The sequence below is a fragment of the Carassius gibelio genome, chromosome A6 (assembly GCF_023724105.1).
Source record: "Carassius gibelio isolate Cgi1373 ecotype wild population from Czech Republic chromosome A6, carGib1.2-hapl.c, whole genome shotgun sequence".
Taxonomy (NCBI): domain Eukaryota; kingdom Metazoa; phylum Chordata; class Actinopteri; order Cypriniformes; family Cyprinidae; genus Carassius; species Carassius gibelio.
In genome coordinates, this window is record NC_068376.1 from 17,194,497 (window position 1) to 17,215,370 (window position 20,874).

The window sequence follows — 20,874 nt, forward strand, 5'->3', positions numbered from 1 at the left end:
AGAGAACAAAATATCATAGAAACTTTGACATGGACACTTTTGATTTGAGTCAGTAAGGCATGGAAATAACCACTCAAACCACCCTAGTAACTACATAACAATGCCATGACATCATGTTGGATGAACACTACCACTTTCCTCAGAAATGTGGAAAACTATTTGCTGATCATCATCACACAAGTGGATGAGAATATTTCCAGAATCTGAAGTAAACTCATTTGTAAACTCATAATTATTTTTTTTCCAGATCCTGTCTCCCTCTGTAGGACATTTTGTTGTATGAAAAGACACGTTGGTCTATAGAAATCAATGTTGATATGTGAATTAATGTACATGGTTTGTATTTTTGAAGGATTCCTAGTGGATTGGATAAAGATGTATGCACCTCAGGTCTTTGTTTCATTTTAAATAGGATTAGTCTGACTGCAGTCTCTTTAGTGAAGCTGACAATTATTTTCTAAATTGCAGGAAATTAATTTTCATTTATTTATTATGCTAGTGGGACTTCAGGCTATCAACACCAGCAGAAAGACTTTGAAATCTTGCAGGGTAGAATGTGTGTGTGGTAATTGCAGTTGATCTCAAACTGGGCTGTGGTCTTCCACAGGTCAGACGTCTGCTGGGAGATGTTTTCTTTCTATACTTCACCATAGTTTTTTTTTTTTTTTCACTGGCTGTCCAAGTTGTGATACCACTGCCATTTCCACTAAGTCTCCTGCTGTTCTGTCCCAGCCCATCCAGTTTAGTTTACAATGTGTTCATGTCAGCTCTATGAAAAGTGTCCTGGAAGTGCCACAGTCACATCTGAAAGTGGTTTTCTGTCCATTGCAGCGTTGCATTCTGGGTCAGCCTGCCTGCTAGTGTATCATTTACTTTTAGCCCACACCTGTTTGGTATTACACTGATTACCCTCCTGACTATCTGAGCTGAACTCTCACAATTGAGGGACTCCAATATAGCCACCATGCTACCATTCTTGATGATAATGAGACTCTAGAGCTCCTTATTTTGCATGTTCCACCACTTTCTTTGGTTTGGTTTGACTCCTCTGCCCTTTTGGCTTCCACACCCCTGTGTGAACACTGCATCCTGTGAACCTTCAGCTATTATTACTATTAATAAAATATTTATTAAAATCTAAATTAAAAAATGTAAACAATTGAGGGTAACAATTAGTGCAGCCTTTTCTCTTGCAGAAACATCTACAAAAACAAAAAAGCAAATTAATATTCATAAAAATTATGTAAGAAAATATCGATACATGTGAGTATCACAATATATTGTTTGGCAATACTGTATCGATTTTCAAAAATGGAATATCGATAAAAATAATAATAATCATACAAGATGTATGGCAGTTGTTTCATTTGAGTTCATATCCCGACCATTAGATAGCAGTCTTCATCGCTTAGACAGTGACAGGAAATACTAGCATTAGGGAACGCCACTAATGTTAGCTTTAATATAGTTTGTTATTGGTGTAAAAAGCTGAAGTGTGGTGTGATTTGGGCTTTTGTGGTAACGTCCGCCCTGGGAATGTGGCGCTTGCAGACGGCTGCAGCTTGTTCTTGTGTTGGGGCATTTTGTGCAGTTAGGACAGTGCTCGTGTTGCGGTCTCTGCGATTCTACGTATTTCATGTATTTTCTAGGGATGGACCAAAATATAAATTCTTTTTTGATTATTCTGTGGGTTGGCATTCTATTTTTTTTTTTTTTTTTTTTTGAACACCTGCCATCCCCTTCAAAACGGTTCTCATTCACGCTTGAATATGAATTGCCCATTAGTCAATGTCATGATTCTGTTCATCTGAAAGGGAAGACAAAAATGCCGAAGACCTCAGCTGTGTGGGAGCACTTTAAATCGAAAAAGAACAAGACAAAGGCAGTGTGCCAAATATGTGATTTGAAACTGGCCTACCACAACAGCACATCAAGAAGTTTGAAAAATCACCTGAGTTCTGTAAGTAGTACGCCTATAGTATATTGTTGGTGTAAAAAAAAAAAAAAAAAAAAAGCTGCTTTTATCCGCCATGTTAATCAGTAATTTTACACATGATAAAACGTGTACTTAAATTGCTTGGATAATACTTGCAAATACGGCAGTCATAAAAAAAACATACAGTAGCCCAGCCTAATTATAATTTGTCTATATTAAAAGTAAGAGCTGTGTGTTACTCGGAGCATATAAGGCTCATGCTGTTCTGTAGTTTATTTAAAGTTTATTAATTCTGACTGTGTCGCGTGTCCATATTGCACCAAAATGCAACACCACACTCCCTTGGGTCTGCAGCAACACACACGCCACGCGTAAAATTGATTGGATGAACAGCTCTCAATAATGAAAAAGCAAACAGACAAACAGAGATTCCTGCCTTTATTAGAGAGAAGAATATGTTCAGCTTTGAATATTCGGTGTTGATTACTACCGAAGCTTCGAAGTTCAAAAAATGGTATTCGGACCAGCCCTACTATTTTCCATGTATTTATAAATACAAACTGAAAATCAAACTGTGAAATCCAAGTTGATAGGTTCTGAGAATGTTTAACATCTGTATTTATTTTATTGTTTTACAATTGTTTTGTTTTCTTTAGGAATCTTGCAACCATTTTATTTTTCATTGATATTAAGCAGATTTTTATTTTTTATTTTTTTTTGTTCAAATCAAAATGTTATGGCATTGTATGTGACAATTCTAAACTTAAACTATTAACCTTCAAAGGCAGGGTGTATATATATATATATATAAAATTGGTCTTTTTTTTTATAAAATACAATTTATACATTTAACTAAAGAATCCTGCAAGCACTTTAATTTCCCCCCTTTTCATACTGCACAAAAAGTTGTTCAATAACATTGAATGTTACACGGACTGATGATTGCAAATGCAGATCCCACTGTGTTCTGGTTAAACAATTTTTATTTATTTTGGCCTATTGATTTTTGCCAAGGTTTGCATATGGTGGTGTGTTTTTAATGACAGCTTTTCAAAAATATATCCTATTTCCAAAATAAGAAATATCCCAGTATATCGCCTTGCTTACAGTTACACATCGTATCGCAATCCCTGTATCGTGATACACATCGTATCGCCAGATTCTTGCCAATACACAGCCCTGGTTAATAATAAAGGTCTTAAATAATAAATGTCTCTAATCAGCTTTGTTTTGCTTGTCTGTCTCATTGTAAAAAAAAAAAAATATATATATATATATATATATATATATATATATAATACAATAATTACTCTTGATAATCATCATATAGCAGCATTAAATAAAGCCAGAAAATACAAAAAGGTTTACTAAACGTGGTATTACGCCAATCATGGGCAAACAAATGAAACATATAAAATAATTCAAACTTATTATTACTTAACACTGAGTTCTCGTTTCGACTCAGCTTTCATTCTGGAGTGCACCAGTTTTTGAGTACAATGGAAAACAGTGACTTGTTTAGAAGTACCAGAGAGCAATGTGCATATCTGAGGAAGAGCCAGTCACGGGAGTTTGGGTTGTTTGTGAGGTAAACACGGTTTAATTTTTGTTTGAATTTGTTTAAATCACATCTATTTATTAACAAGTTATTTCAGATCTGTAATCACAATACCGAAAACTGTGATATTTTTGCCTAAGGTTATCATACCATCAAAATTTCATACCAGCCCATTCCAATTAGATATAGCTCTTCAGGATTTGAAATCTGAAATTAAGATTCTGAAATCAAGCTTTTGAAATACTTAACATGCTGCAAGTCTGCTTGTAAATCTGTCTGTTGATTTCTTATTTGATTTGTTCTGCTAGAACTTGATCAGTACATCTCCCCTCCGTCCCGCTCTCTCTCTGAGCTTGGCTACTGTTATGTCCTGTGCACTGAGGGACTGAGGATAAATCGGACTCTGAGTACAGGAGCCTCTTTGTTCTACCTGTGCTTACCTCTTCTCCTGGCTCTCGCTTTTTGTTGTACCTTTCTGAAGACAGAAATGTGATCTCCAGAGGCCAAGAAATCCAAAACCGCAGGTCTATTCCTTTGGCTGTGGGGAATTACATGGATTTAAATCATTCATGTCTTTTCATTTCATTCATGTATTGTCTGTAACTTCAGTTTTTTTTTTTTTCTGTGCTGAGTGTTCAAAACAGAAAAGTCTTATTGTCCTAGACCACATTTAATAAACCATAAATTCTTATTGTTCTGAGGAAATTACATAAGAAGTACATTTTTATGTTTTTTAAACCACCAAAAAGTGGTATTTTTTTTCTAGGAGTTATTGACACATTAATCTGATATATATCTAAGAATTTAGTCTGGCCTGTTCTCTTTGCACTTCCAGTTCTGCCATGTCTCTTTCTTTTCTTTTCTTTTTTTCCTCACTGGCAAGCTTGAAGATGACTCTCAAACAAAGCTGGATCTTTGGCAAGCTCTTTGAACAAGATCCATCCGACATAATGCTGTATCGAAGTCTCGCCCCGTGGACATGTTTTCTCCCTGGTCTCTGCTTTTTCAGAGTGGAAGCAATTGAACCATGAAAGGGGTTTAGAAGCTACATAAAAAGACATTACAGAGCACTGCTGTGAGGGGGGATGCAAAGATTTAGTTTTGCAGCAAGCGGAAACCACTTTTTTTCTTTTTTTTAAGACGTATGGTTAACCGCAGCTCTTTAGAAATATACTTGTTACTTGAGCATAAAGAAAAGAGGATAAAAATGGTCCCCACAGAGTCACAAATAAACAAGCTGGAGAACACAGGCTGCACATATGTTATAATAAACTCAATCTCCTAATCATCCTGTAATGGACCTCTTCTTCAGGGGTGGGATCATTTTATGCCACACAGGAAACTGTTTTCAAACAACCTCCTGCTTTCGTTTTGAATCTTCTGGTCAGAGGGTTGAGCACACTTGACCCATGAACTTCAACACCCTCTTCATCCTCTGTTCTGGGTTCAGTCTATGACTGAGCTAAGGCTCGTTCCTGCTGCAAATTCCCTTCGCAATATATCCTCAATTTAGTGTCAGAGATTGACAAAATAAGAAATACCCTTCTATGTATTTCATTACAACTTCCAACTTTTCCTGCCTCTGCTCAATTAGTCTCAGCCTCAGATGGCACAGACGTCCACAGTCTGTTCACTGACCATTTGATGCATATTGTATACAAAAATGGCAAAAGTTGGAAACTGCCAGTTCCAATCTCATTTGAGTCATTTTTTATATTCAAAATAAAATGTGATGTTTTCTGACTAATTAGCACTTTAAAACTCTTCCTGTGAGTGTCTGCATGTATAATCCAGTTTAGACGGTTTGTCTAAGTTGAACAATGTCCATAGTGTGAAAATGATGGAGAGGAATTCCTGTGAATGTGGTTTGAGAGGGAGTTTGGAGTGAGAGCGCGGATCCAGCCTCTGTTGTTTTGCCAGATCAGTTATTAAGAGGATATTTTGGCTTTTTTTCCCCTACGTAATATGTCACTTTGGCTAGTTAATAAAGTAGGACGTTGCAGTTGAGTGTTGGCAAATTATTTTATTTTTGTTTTTGTTACCATAGCAATACCTGGCAACACTGCATCTGTGACACTTAAACTTGCAGTAATAATAAAATAAAATAAAAGCCCGTAGAGAGCACAGGCGCATTATTGCTGACGGGATACTACATTCAGTAAGACAAACGCACTGGTAATCTTATCTGTAAGAAACCGTATCGATGCTTTCAAAACCAGTAGCCTAATAACACTAGCACAGAGATCTGTAGGTTACAGAATGAAATAAAGGCTATGCTATTTCATTCAGTTTTAGTAGTTAACCTTTCACAAAGTCTTGCTGAAAACATACATAAGAGCACTAAACAAAGTTCTTATCATATAGCTACTAATGAAAACTATTAAGGGGACTATACAACGGGCAGCTTTTTGAGGGTATGAGAAAGTGCCCAAGCAACATTTCAAAAAAGTTGCATCTTGTATAATTTCCTTTACAGTAATAAGGCTACAAGATTCATGGCCAGAATGAGCTACAGTGAGCACCAGCTACAGTGTATCAAAGCAGTGTGGACAAAAGTAGGTTCAGACAGGTCACATGGTGCAAGACATGGGAATGTTAATTAGTCTCAAGTCTGTGGGTATATCTTTAGTAGAAGTCATCCCTCAGTAGTCTCTCACAGCTGGCTAATTTTCTTTTCCTTTGTGCTCAGAGGATTATGTTAGTCGAGACGTCTGTCTGAACTTTGAGGACTCCTGCATCTTGATCGTGTCTGTTTTGGGGGCAACACAGCCTATTTGCTCAAGAGGTCAGCAGCCTCATATCACTGGAGAGCTGATTTCTGTTAACTCAAACTATCCTTTAATGCTGCTAGCTGGAGCTGAATGTCTCTGTTTTGGCAAGAAAAGGTCATATTTGTAGAGCTTAAAGGCTTTATTGAAGGGGACTTGAAATATAATCATTGATTAATCTAATTATTATTACAACAATTAATTGGCTGATCGTTGATTATTTCACAGATTAATCAGTAGGCTTTGTTCTGCTATTCAGCTTATACAATTAGTCACAATATTGAGTTACACATATTCTAACTAATAAATAAGACAAGGTAATTTCAAACAATTATATTATTGTAACACAATTATTTTTTACAATTCAAATAATGAGATTACAGACAGAGAGACTTTCTTATTCACTAATTAACTGTATGGAACATGCATACATGTATGGAACAAAATAAAGGTAAGGGATAAGAGGTTTTATTTTTATGCAAACCAAACTATCATACTGTAAAAATAACTTTTTTTAAACTTATTTTTTATCAAATGGCACCTTGGAGAGCAAAATGTCTCTAAGGATGTACATCTAATACATCAAAAATATTAGCAATAAAATAATAATATTAATAATCATTTACTGTTGTTTGATAGATATGTTTTAGAAAGGGATTGTGTACTTCCATCCCCCTCATGTTTGAGCAGACCCCACATCAGACTGATGGGCTCCAGTCACCCTCAACGGTGCCTTGCAGTCGTGATAAGGTTTGCCTCAAGGCATGGCAGAAGATTCCAGCTGTCAATCAGCTTCACACGTCACTGCGCCTCATTCGTGTAAGAAACAGCCTCCACTTTAGATTTCAGACTCGGGTTCATCATCACTGCCACTCTCCAGCTGTTCTTTGGGGGCTGGTTGCAGTATATCTGGGATCACAGGTGTTCTGTGCTGCCTGGGAGAAAGGCTTTTCAGGTCGAGTCTCTCCCAGGAATGTAGCCGGGAAGGAAACACTGTTTAGATTACAGCTTCGTTAGAAAAAGGAGGCCAGGGAGGGGAGAGCAGAGATGTTTTGCTTTGAGGGGTGAAGCCCTTAAACATAAACATACTACACTTGAACGTTTTTCAGATATGGAGTCTGGCATTATATAACTATATTTTACTCTCATGAGGCAGGGTGGTTGTGTGAACGTGTTTAAATTCTGTTGTCCTTATCAGTTATATCTTTTTAATTCTTCTCTCTCTCTCTCTCTCTATCCCTCTACAGGTCTCGATGCTGAGTTGTACTATGTGAGGGATGATGTGGTTAACCATTACGCTCTTTCCTTCATCCTGCCTGTCCCTAGCGACACTAACAGCCTGCATTTCACATGGCACTCCAGCAGCAAGGTTTGGGCCTGTTCCTGTATCCCATGTACACTACCATTCACAAGTTTGGTGTCAGTAGTTGTTTTTTTTTACTTTGTTCGTCAAAGAATCCTTACATTTTTAAAAAAGTTTTCACAAAAACATTAAGCAGCACAACCGTTTTCAACTGATAATTATAATAAAGATTTCTTAAGCACTGAATCAGCAGGATGATGTATTAGAAGGATCATGAGGCACTAAAGACATGCATCACATGAATTATATTTAAAGAAACTTAAACATGGAAATCAACTTTTAAATTGTCAAATTTCACAGTATAACTGTTGTTACTGCATTATCAGTCAAGTGAATGCAGCCTTGATGAGTGAAATAAACTTTTCTCAAAACCAAATAAAAAACATCCCAGTCCCAAACTTTTGTAATCGCTTTATCCATAATAACGATATATTTATATACTTTCCATAATCCTTGTCTTCTGTTTAGGTGGATTACAGGCTAGGGTTTCAAGTGGAGAACACTTCAGCCATGGATCAACCTCAGAGCAACATCTCTGCTCAGGGGGAGGTCCCGCGCACTCGTTCAGGTCAGTCAAATAGTTCTCTCTTTTTTTCATTTGATGTATATTCAAGTGAAAAGATTCTGTCTCCGTCTTTGTATGTTTAAAGGTCCATGCATAAAAATGACCTTTTCTATCAGTACAATTATTCTTGTCAAACGTTTATTTATAAAAAAAAGTTTATATATCACAACTTATTTTTTTTTAAGGTTTTATTTACTCTTTATTCCTGTTAGGCCTGTGCACACCAAGACAAATTCGGTGCAATAAGCATTTTAATTAGAATGGACGGCGGTTAATGCAGCATTAACATTTACATGGCGTCAATGTAACTGATAAACTGTTAAAATCTCTTCTCCATTGCACTGTGAATAAAGAACAGCCTATACCATTCACGCTTTTGTTCACATGCCCAGAGCCGCTGCAGTTACATTAAACTATTGGTGACTTGGTGGCACTTCCGAACAGATGATTTTGCTAAGCGACAGTGAATAACAGAGGAAGAATCCTGTACTGGCTCTCTTCATCGGTACTCTTGTATTTGGTGTTGCCTGATAAACACCATGGTGAAAACTAAATCTAAATGGCTCTTTCAACACATACTGTCAGTAATACTGTTTAAACCACTTATTGCCAGTTTTTTGCATTTGTATGCCTGTTTGATGTTTGTTTGCATTGTCTTAAATAACAGTGCAAAAACAGACCAAATCTTTGCGACAGACATGCGTACTGGTGTGAACAGGTCTTTAACTGGTCGTCTCGTGTAGTTTAGAAGGAATCGGGCAAATGCTAAGTGCCAGCACAAAAAGAAAAGCAACCCGCACCTTTCAGAAAGTTGAAAATGAGGCCCTCATTGTGTTTACATAGTGTTTACAACTTGAATATTTAATCAAATCAAATTTGGTCTTCCAGTAAGCATGCTTTCTGTGTGTCACTCCAGTGTTCAGAGTGGATCTTTTCTGCTCTGGAAAGGCTGACGGAGAGGCTGTGCTAACGGTGCAGTTGAACCTGACTACACCAGTCAACAACTTCACAGTGCTTAACTTCAAACGCAGGAAAATGTGTTACAGAAGTAAGATCTTTTCATACATTTGACCTTATTTCCTCCAGTCCATCTCTGTTTCTGAAGATCTTAGTACATGTTTGTGTTTTAATTTTTCTGCAATATGCTGTGAGTTTTGTGTGTTTGGCAGATTGTGTGTCAAGTTTCACATTGCCACAGACTGCACAGATGATGATGATAACACAGGCTTTTTGTCGTATGCTTCCCTAGAGGAAATAGCTAGTGAATTTATTCCCTGCTTATTTGAAGCACATGAGCCAAATTAACGGCCAGAGAAGAAAAAGAGTTTGTGTATGCCCCAATTTTCTCTCCAATGTGGAATAACTGGGTCAGCATGTGTGTGCAATGTTCAAGAGAATACTGTGTGTCTTACACTTTGTGTGGAAGGAGTGAGATTTTACTGCCCTGGCAGCAATTTACAAACCAAACAGAGAGAACACAATTAACCAGTTCATGTTTTTGGCTGAATCTCATGAGACCCATCAAGACAATGTCACATTTCATCCCCAAAATCAAGAGAAATATGCAATGTTTTGCTTAAAGGAAAATATTGTTCTCCGTAGCATAATCAAAGAAAGTAATTACAGTGAAGTATGTTCAAAAGTTGCTTTTTAGACTTTGATTTGTATCAGAATAAACATAATTTATTGTATTATAGTATCTTTTTGGGAAATACAATAAGGAGAGATAATGAGAATTAAAGGGCTTTTGCTTGTCATGGATTTGCTTGTCGTGTGTGTGTGTGTGTGTGTGTGTATGTGTATATATATATATATATATATATATATATATATTAGGGGTGTAACGGTTCACAAAATTCACGGTTCGGTTCGATACGATACACTGATGTCACGGTTCGGTTCGGTTCGGTTCGATACGTTTTAGATACAGCAAAATGTAAAAACATCTCAACTTTTCAGAATGCCGCAAGCGCACCGCGGGTCATGTGACAAGAACCAACCAATCAGCTTCATCCTTTCCCGTAACAACGTTGAGAGCTCAGCCAAGATGAAGGAACAGCTGATCATAGTTGTATATGGATTGCAATTTTGAAATAAATTCAGTAGCAGAGCTACTGCAAGCGATTTTTAGAGCTGCAAATCCATTTATCCTTCGCTGAAATTTCCGCGTCTCATGGAGAGAGCACGTCATTGTTGCTTAGCAAAGACAGACGCCTCATGAGCGCTTCTGCCCGAGCGCTTTGGAAAGGAGGAGAAAGACGCGCTTAGCGTTTTCCATGCGTTTTTAGGCACGATATGTGAACGGCCCCTAAGGCGCTCGCTCACTCAGCACGCGCTGAAGGCTCGTTGCAAAATGTCTAATGCATTTAACAGACCAGAAATATAAGATCGTAAAATAACCAACAGGTCTGGTGTTTGGGTTGGATTCCCTGTAAGCTATAGTGTCTAAATGCTGCAGGGATAGTTTGCTGCGTGCATGTTTCTCCTTTTTTTCGTCTTTTCCCAGATAGTACTGACGCATATATCCCAGATATTCCCGCTGTTTTTTTTTTGTTTTTTTTTTGTAATCCCGCTGGTGTACCCTGTCATGTTGCAGATGCGACATACCGTTGTTTTTTTTATCCACCACTCTCTTGCCATCACCATTATAGCTTAAAGGAAATCCAAAGTGCACCCAAACACCAGACCTGTTGGTTATTGGAGGATCTTCTCATTTCTAGTCTGTTAAACGCATTGGCTATTTTGCAACGAGCCTTCAGCGTGTACTGAGTGAGCGAGCGCCTGCTGAGTAGCCTAACATAAACATATAAGATGGTGTTTTTTTCTTCTTCGGGAGTGTCAGGGGCGTTGCCAGCTACGTTGTTTGGGTTATTGGGCTACCTTGTTGAACGCATATCATTATATTTCTTTCTCTCTCTTTTTTTTTTTTTTTCAAATATAATTAAATACTCCAACGAACCGTTCGGTATACATAATGCGTACCGCGTACCGAACCGAACGCGTCGTACCGAACGGTTCAATACGAATACGCGTATCGTTACACCCCTAATATATATATATATATATATATATATATATATATATATATATATATATATATATATATATATATAACTAATCTGTGACAAGAAAAAGCCCTTTAATCTTTAATCTGCAACAATTTTTTTTGTGATAAAAATTCTGTTGTTTTCTGTAAGCAAAATCTGTAACTTTCTAGTTCCTCTGTTGGGCAACATTCAGCGATATAAAACAGTAAACTGGTATATGCCTTACACTTTCTTGATCCTTCCCCTTATTGTTTTACTTTACAGGAATTGAGCAGCCGGAGCCCCCCAAAACTCTGCCGTTCCCAAACACAACCATACAGAGAATAGACCGTGAGTATTCACAATTTAGTATTTTTCCTTTTAGTGAATGCGGTTCTACAGTGAGACCGTCTTCGTTCGGCTCTTGTAAACTCTCTCCTCTCTTATGATCTTAGCGAGCAGTTCAAATGCTCCCACCACATCCACACGAGTTTTCTACATCAGCGTGTGTGTGTGCTGCATCGTCATCTTCCTGGTAGCCATCATCCTCGCTGTGTTACACCTCCACAGCATGAAGAGAGTGGAAATGGATGACAGGTGTGTGTGTGTGTGTGTATGCATGCACTTCTGTGTTTTATTGTTTAGTTAGTTAAATGCACCAAAACAGTAGTGTTATCAGTACTACTCAGTAGTTCTCAGTAGTATAGAGCAAATTAGATTTTTTTTTTATAGTGGTTCCAGTCATTTGCTCTGTGTTTGTTTTTATTTATTTCTTTAAAAAAAAATATTCATTGGGGGTTATCAGAAGAAGAAAAAAAATAATCTCCTACTAATTTCATACCAGAGCAGGGAAGTTTCACTGTGTTTTTTCTGAAATTGAATTGGGGCATTAGTACAAAAAGCTTTCTATTTACAAGAAAAGACACAGAGCTCCATTTATCTTCTAAAAAAATATTAACCTCACAACAAGAATGTGTTCAGACTTCATTTTCTACCGGTGGACTGTTTTTGCTCCATAGTCCAAGTAGTAGACCAGAAGAAACCAGAACGGTTTAATGATGATGAGTCAGTGACATTAGATCATGATTAGGTTCAATGAGTTTCAGGAGGAAGGTTAAACCTGCAGCATTTCAGGTCTTTCTTCAGGGGCCTCAGTGTTTAACCTTGGGAGTTTGAGTCTAATTGCTTTAATTGGGACAATTACACAGCACTTCATTTTAAAAAATGCACTGGAGTTCGGGTTCAGGGCCAGGTAAAACCCTGCACCTTCTGAAAAAACAAAACAACGGATGATTTCATCATAATAGAGGCTGTGAAAGCATTTAAAAATCAAAGACTGGTATGGTTTAGTAAACAGATTTGAGGTTATTATAGTAAGTAATGATATAAGCCAAAGTACCTTTCAAATTGGTGCAATTCAATTCCTAAAGTAATTAATTTCCTCTCACTAAATCTTTTAGCGTCAGCGACAGTGGAAGCTCCCAGGGTCTGTCTCAGCCTTCCACCCAGACCACCCAGTACCTGAGGGCGGACACCCCCAACAACGCTACACCTGTCACCAGTAAGACTACGACCACACCACGTCTCTCACCCCTGACCTCAGATCAGCAGCTCTCTCAAACATCTCAACCATCTGCCGTAACCATCTGCACTCCTCTTCCATGTTTAAGATGAAACCAGAGACCTGTCTGTCCACCGGAGAAAGAAGCTCAAAGAGCAGATAAACATCACCAGGATGCTTTGCTCCCTGTGGCTAAGACAGCAGCTTATTAAATTGATCTAAATTTCACACCTCTGGCTGCTTTTTGTCTTGTTGTGTGTGAACCAAATGTGCATTCCTTTATAAATGAGAAAATTGGAAAAGAATGATTGAATTAGCTAAACTAGAATCAGAAGGTCGGAATAAACCGATACACACATTCCCCCTCCACATTTTTTTCCCATAAGATTAGTCCAGCATTAATTGTTTTTGTGTGATGGGAATGAGCACAAATCTTTCTTGTGTATTTATTAAGTCTTCACGTCCCCTCACAATAGTACAGAAGTCATATGTTCGGTCGGCTCGTATTTGCTCAATCCTTCACTGTCATCCGCTAGTGCCATCTTAGAGTCGTTTCTTCACACTTAGGTTGTTGTCTTTTTATTTGTATTTTTTTCCCACCATGGGAAGCTGACCACCTCCACCCATTTTGCAACTTAGGACTCAAATAAGACCAAATCAACAGGAAGTTAACCTCCCTTCAACTTCCAAATAGTTGAAGTTTACCAGCTGATTCCGTGGGTCTTATATTCACATTGGCTCCAAAAAATATTTAGACAGTTAAGTCACAAAATAAATGTGTCTTTTAATTAGATGTAGAAATATCACATGTTACGAGACTTTTTTTTTATTTAGAACAAACATCACTTGACTCATTCAGGAAATGTACATTTAATTTTAAGCAACTGGTGTCACTCCTTACATCCAAAAAATGACTCCTCCCCTCCTGTACAGTATGTAAAAAGTAATGTCAAATTAGTAAAATGTCCAAACACACAGTATTCTTAAAAAAGGTAGTCAAAATTATGCCCCAAGACAGAATTTGTTGTATTAGCAAATGGCAGGAAATTGCAAAGTAGCTGATGTCGGTAACGTAACAATTCCAACATTACTAATGTTATATATCCGAATTGTTTTCATACATTCATACCTGCATATAGAAGGGGCTAGAAGTAAGATGCGGAACATACTCAGTAGTAAGCGATTTATGCAGCTAAGTACCTAAAAATGTTTAGTAATCTTGTTTCCACAGATTTGCACAATATATAAAGCCAGTCTTAGCGAATACTCCCCCTTACAGACAATCCTGTTTTAAAGTTCTAAGTTCTTTTCATAAACCAGTGTGGACAGTTGATCTTGGACATATCCAACCCCATTTTGACCAGACTGTGTACTGACATTGTGTGTAGTGCCTCCTAGTGGTTTTACATGCTTGGTGCACTAGTCTGTTTCATACTTATATACCATGCATCTTCTTGTCTCACTCTTGTTCTTGTGTGTGGAATAGTTCAGGCTCCATTTGCCTGCTATGATTATCCATCCCTCATATACCTCTCTCCATTTTTCTTTTTTTTCTCTCACTCTATCCTCCCTCCACCTCTTCCTCCTCCTATCAGATGCTCATACTGGCTCTGCACCCATGCTCCAGCTTGCAGGCGCCTCCTTCCCTCACCCTGGTGCCCCCTCGCACGAAACCAAAAGTAAGTTCTGCTGCTGTGTAGCAGATAGAGAGAGCAACAGGGAATCAATCATGTTCACTAACCTTCTACCTTTAACCTGGTTTCTTCCTCACATCACCATTTTTATATATATATATATATATATATATATATATATATATATATATATATATATATATATATATATATATATATATATATATATATATATATATATATATATTGGTTTTAACAGCTCGTTAATTGGTTAACATAGTATCACAGTGATGCAAAGCACAAAACACTTGTTCTCGTTCGCATGACAAGAAGATAAATCAGATAAAAATCAAAATTCTATAATTTACTCACCCTAATGTTGTTTCAAATCTGTTGAAAAATGTGTCTAACCAAACAGCTGACTTACCATAGTTTGGGGGAAAAAATGCCATGGAAAATATTGTCTACCATTGACTGAACCCTTTGCCTACACTAATGTAGAAACATTTATCATTTCAAAAGATTACAAAGATTTTGGAATGTTTTTAAACTGAGTCTCTCATGCTCACCAAGACCATTTTCTTAATCAAAAATACAGTAAAATAGAAATGGTTTGAAATATTTTTACAATTTAAAATAACTGTTTTCTATTTTAATGTATTTTAAAATGTAATTTATTCCTGTGGTGGCAAAAAAAAAAGTTTTATTTAGCAGCCATTACTCCAGTGTCCAGAAATCATTGTAAAATGCAGATCTGGTGCATAAGAGGTCAAGAAACATCTTTATTATAATGAGTTTTAAAATCTATAATGCTTGATATTTTTATGAAAACTGTAATGAATTTATATTTTTGTTTACAGACCATGAGGACTGTGTAGACTTGATTATAGGGAACGTTAGCAGTTTCACGTTAGCTATAATAACCACTTGGGGGCAGCATCATGCACGTTCAGGTTGAGGAGAGAAATTTAGTCTAAATCAGTCAGCACACTGGCTAGTTGTATTGTTAGTGAAAAGTGATATTTACATTTTGTTTTGTTTTCATAATCAAGTCACCTTTATTTATATAGTTCTTTATACAATACTGATTGTGTCATGTTATCAACTGTATTTATATAATCACTAATATAATGTTACCACAAGGCAGAGTGGGAAATTATTCAGACCTAAAAACAGCACATGCATTAGTCACAACCAAATTTAAACAGACTTATGTACTGGTATTTGTGCTGACAGCACATTTTTGTGTGTGTGTATTTAGCTTGTGTGTTTTAAAGTACACTGCAGCTTCATGACTGAATAAAACACAGCTTTCTCCAAACATCTTATACAGTTGGCTGTATAACAGAGATAAAATCAGTTAAACACCAAAGCGTTGTGCAAGAGTGACGCCGCAGTATTTGCCTTTGGCAAAGCTGGGGTTTCACTTAATTGATGAGGTGTCTAAATAGTTCCAGTTGTTAAAATAACACCACAAACCTCTTTCATTCCATGAATCACCTTTGTTTTGATTTATCTGTAATTAGACCGGCTTAATTAGTTCTAATGTGAATTGTTAACACTTATTTTAATGCAGTGTTTGTGTGTGTGTGTGTGTGTGTGTGTGTCTGATTTCAGGTTATCCCTCACTGCGGATAGAGAAGAATGACTTGAGAAGCGTCACTCTCCTTGAGGCCAAGGCAAAGGTCAAAGACATCGCCATCTCCAGAGACAGAGTCACACTACGAGATGTCTTACATGAAGGTATCTAATCCCACAAGCCTCATAGACGCACATGGAAACCACAGCAAGTTAATACTGCTTTTGAAAGACTGGATTCTTAGTAGCTGTGTTTATCTCCATGCCACTGAAACGTATATATTTCTAATAGTGGTTCTTTTGAACGGCTAGTTCAACTGAAATTGCATCATGGCAAACAAATGCGTCAGCATCATTTGTCCGCTCAGCTTGAGGTTAGACACTTCCCCCTGCAAAATAATTTTGTTGGATCACACAAGAGTTGTGCTCCAGCGGGAAATCTGCACACAAGCACATAATTGGAGTCCAAACAGAAAAGCTCTCTGCTGGGCCTTGTGCCAGCACAGCTTTCGGCTTCCACAGAAGATGTTGACACAAATGTCATTAGTCACATAAGCTATACAACATAGACAAAACTGTGCGTCAAGAACCCGCCTTATTTGACATGCGTTCTTGCAAAATCTCAGTGCAGTAAATCCCCTATGTAGCACCTTTTTTTCCATTAGTGGGACTTTCTTCATGTACATGTGGCCACAAGCTTGATGAAGCTGATTTATTATTTATAAGAAATTGTGTTTTAAGTGCTGTCTTGGCAAACTAAAGCTAGTTAATCTGATTAAACCAACTGTATTGGACATTTGGGGAAATGTAGGATTTATTATTAATATAAATATATTTTAGTTGCTTTTGTGTGTTTTTTTTGTAGATTTTTTTTATTTTTAATTTTATGACCAGCTCAATATGATTGAATTGAATGGCCTTTATTTGAAGTGCAAATTTCAAAGTTATTTTGCTTATTAAATATTTGCTGCAACTGATATGTGGTAATATCAAGGTCAAAAACACAAGAGCGCTGTTCGTTTTAAAATAAACGGTTTTCTTGTTGTCTCAAATCGTATTACCTTTACTGCAGTTCAGCAAAAAAGAGAATTTTCGAAGAATATCCTTGTTGCCGTTTTATGTAAATGAGAAATAAGGGCTGTCGAGCTCTGAAATGGCTAAATAAGCAAATGGTTCAAAAATCTTGTAAAGTCATACATTGATATTTGTGTGTGAAGCTTAGAACGAAATTGACGTGTTAACGGTTTTGTTTTTTTGTTTTCGTTTTTTTTTTCAGCTATTGATTATTTGTTTATATGTCTGATAACTTATATTCAGAACATATTATTATAATTTATGATATACATCATATTTTTCAAGAATGAATTAACAGAATAACATAAGTAGCAACAACATAAACAGTAGGATAAATCAAGTTTGATGTTTTCGAATGGAGGAGATAAAGGATAAGGGACTCTATCTGCTTTGCATAAACGTAATCATTAGTTTTAAACTATAGTTTTGAAAGGTTTAGGTGTTGAAGTTGAAGAGTAAAGCAAAAGTTACATTTTAAAAAGTAACAAACAAACCAGAAAATAAAATTGCTTCATTTTTAATGACATCAGAATTATTCATATTTTTCTTACAGTTTAGAATAGATTATGCAACATATGCTAACAGCATTTTATGTGTGTGTGTGTGTGTGTGTGTGTGTGTGTGTGTGTGTTAACCATTTGAGGGGTTTTGCAAATGAGGAGAGCAAATGTTTATCTGATGAACACGTTTGTTGTCACCCAACAAATTTAACACATTTATTACAATACATTACTTAGCAAATGAATCTCCATTGAGCTGTAAATACATAGTATGATATCTAGTTGTAATTATTGCAGATCATTGACTGTTCTGTGAACTGACTTGATTGAAAACATTTGAATGACGTCATTGTAGGGCTGGGCGATATATAAAAAAAATGATATCTCGATATTGTTAACATTTTTACGATATTCGATATATATCTCGATATGTTTGCATTGCATTTAAATAATAAAAAAAACATGATTTTCTTTTGCCAATTAAAAAAAAAAACTATTTAGATTAAACAGCTAATTTAAGCAGTTTAAAAAATCTAGACCAAGAGATCACTTACTGCTTTTTATTAAATGAATACATGTAGGCCTATATGTAACTGAAGCAGTGCAAATTAAGTACAGAAAGTGCATTCTGTCAACTTTTTAGTGCATGCAATTCACAATTTAAACTATCCAACTGGGATAAGTATTTTATTTTCATTTTTTCAAGTTTTTAACACAAGTCTGTCAACTGTCTGTGGTTTTAAGAGAAGCTCTGTGGCATGAAACTATGTTCCTACTGACACTAAAAACCCTCTTAGATGGGGAGCTAGTTGCTGAAGCACATAGCTATTTCTTATATATAAATATATATAAATGAATACGAAAGACTTTTGCATTCACTCTGTCTATATTATTGAAACTGGTAAACATATCAGTGAAATTCCCCTGTAGTAATTCCAAATGGCCATAGCCTATGTTTCTCTATTCAAACATCAGCGGTCGAGTAAGTGCATTTATTTTGCGATCACAAATGCAAACCATACAGTTGAGATCTCACAACAGAACACAGACCGGCTGAACGACGCTTTCATTTGATCGCTCAATTCCAGCTTGTTAGTGGTTTCAGATTATCGTCGGCGGCTCTTCCGCAATGAGGAGTGAGCACGTGCGCATGGTTGCCAGATTGCTTAAAATAAGCAAACACCGGGCAGAAAATGTATCCTTGTAACAGTGGAGCTCTGATTCGGAGACTTAAACTCTTGTTATCTGGCAACCGCTATCATTAAAGCTCTCGTAGTAGAGGGGCGTAGAGGAGTCAGCAGTTACAGGTTCCTTTTTTGGACATTCGGAGCTTTCTTTTGGGAAAGTATGCTTGAATTTGAAATATTCGATATTCCCGATATATTCAAATGATGTAGGGAAACTTTGCCTTTTTCTTGTAAAACACAGTGTATGTCTTTATTGGTGACTAATTTGAACAGGTTAAGACCATCAGTTGATTCCGAGCACAGAACATGTCTATAAAACATTACATCTCAGGACATGCTGTGCTTGGTTTCTTAACCAAACTTAAGCAATCAGTTAAACGTCTACCAAGAAATTCCCCAGTCCAGCATAATGACCACGGCTGTCTCGAGTTTGACTGCAGTTTTCCTCTCACTTTAACCAGTTTATCATAAACTACCTTAAAGCAGCTGAAAGCTGTAACGGAAACCCAGACAGTTGCATCATGTATAATGCAATGTTTTTCCTTTTTTTTTTTTTTTTTTTTTTTTTTTTTTTTTTAGGTTAGATGCAATTGCATTTGTTGTTCTCCATTGCAACAAAGAAACACACAATCCATGGAACATTTGGACAATACTTTTTACCAGGACATTTCTATGAATTCACTTTAGAACATTTTTATTACATCTGAATAATCAATGTCAAAGTATAACCGCTATATCTTGCTACTTACATTACCAGCAAAATTTTTGGACATGCCATCAAGTTCATCAAGCCTGTGAAATTACATTGCTTTCAAGAAATGTTAAGCAAATCACCACTCGCCTCTCTTTGTCAAGATAATAGTTCTCTAAACTCATTTTAAGCTTTAAGGCCAGTGTTCTGTTCCTTTGTCCTACCATGTCTGATTTCCCTTCCTCCCACTAAAACGATGGCTAGTATAATTCAACAAGGAAAAATGCTACTGTAAAGTCGCTACTTGCTCTCAGTTATAAATCATATTGAATGAGATTCAGTGTATGCTGGCTGCTTCTAGTCAAACCAAATCTGCTCCTCCTGATCAAATATTAGACTTAAGGTTTTAAAGGTCATGCATACCACATACGTACAGTATTGCACCTCACATAACTTTATTTCACAAAATGTTGTGACCATTTTCCCTAAAGCTCTTTCAAAATTATTGGTCTTGCATGCATTTGTGTTCATATTTGAATGGAGGACAACTCAACAGTAATCACAAGCAGGAATTAAAGCAGACTTCTACATCAGCAAGCTGACTTGGGGTAAGGTGGCATGTTATGACAAGCATGGCAGCACGAGAGGGAAAAAAGGATCAGATAAGAGGGTAGATAATGTGGTGCTGGCCCCTATCAATAGTAACACTACCCCAAGTCAGCCTGTTTTGAGTTTCAATGATCTGTAAGATGTGCTGATCCATTACATTCTTAAGTGTCATCTGAGTTTATGGCAGCTGCAGCTATGTCAAACAGCAGTCCTGCGCCTGCTGGTATTTACATGCTATGTTTATTCTCTGAGGTCATCCAGGATACCCGTTCATACCTGCTGTGCTTTTCACCATGCAACAGTTGGCATGTTGTTTTATCCCAAAGAAAAGGAGCACATATAGAAAGATAGATGTTTGTTCTTTTCATGATGTTTAAAATAATAATTTCAATCCTTTAACCCTGACACTGTTCATTGAAACAGATTCACTGAGACTGGTTCATTTCTTATGTGAGACAGTTCATGTATATTTATGTACACTGAGATTTCATAATGGGTTTTTTTTATCCTAAGGGACCTTTGGCCGCATTTTTCATGGAGTCTTGCTTGACGAGAAGGACCCAAGTAAAGAGAAGCAAGTCTTTGTAAAAGCAGTGAAAGGTAAATCCTCTTTTAACTCTCATTTGATGCCTCCCTTGTGTACACTTTCTAAAATGAACCATTTAAAATAACTTTCCCAACAGGATTATAACTATTTTCTCTGGAAAATCATGAGGGATTGTGATAATGAGCCTCGTTGTGAAGTTCCAAAGTTCATAATACATATGTGAAACTGGGCTGTTTTGATAATATTGATAATATAGTTCTCTGTTATCAGTTCCTCT

General features: G+C 36.7%; 1 protein-coding gene across 2 annotated transcripts in view; it reads left to right on the forward strand.

The window, feature by feature from the left end:
* ryk (receptor like tyrosine kinase) overlaps positions 1 to 20,874 on the forward strand; it is a 46,531-nt gene that overhangs the window by 13,873 nt on the left and 11,784 nt on the right. Inside the window, exons 2-10 of one of the 2 annotated variants that reach the window (XM_052599455.1) lie at positions 7,510 to 7,631; positions 8,094 to 8,193; positions 9,107 to 9,238; positions 11,502 to 11,567; positions 11,672 to 11,813; positions 12,677 to 12,777; positions 14,373 to 14,456; positions 16,029 to 16,154; positions 20,564 to 20,650. In XM_052599455.1, the coding sequence (XP_052455415.1) occupies positions 7,510 to 7,631; positions 8,094 to 8,193; positions 9,107 to 9,238; positions 11,502 to 11,567; positions 11,672 to 11,813; positions 12,677 to 12,777; positions 14,373 to 14,456; positions 16,029 to 16,154; positions 20,564 to 20,650 (960 nt within the window). The remainder of the gene's footprint in view (positions 1 to 7,509; positions 7,632 to 8,093; positions 8,194 to 9,106; positions 9,239 to 11,501; positions 11,568 to 11,671; positions 11,814 to 12,676; positions 12,778 to 14,372; positions 14,457 to 16,028; positions 16,155 to 20,563; positions 20,651 to 20,874) is intronic. The other variant, XM_052599456.1, reaches the window with a different exon arrangement.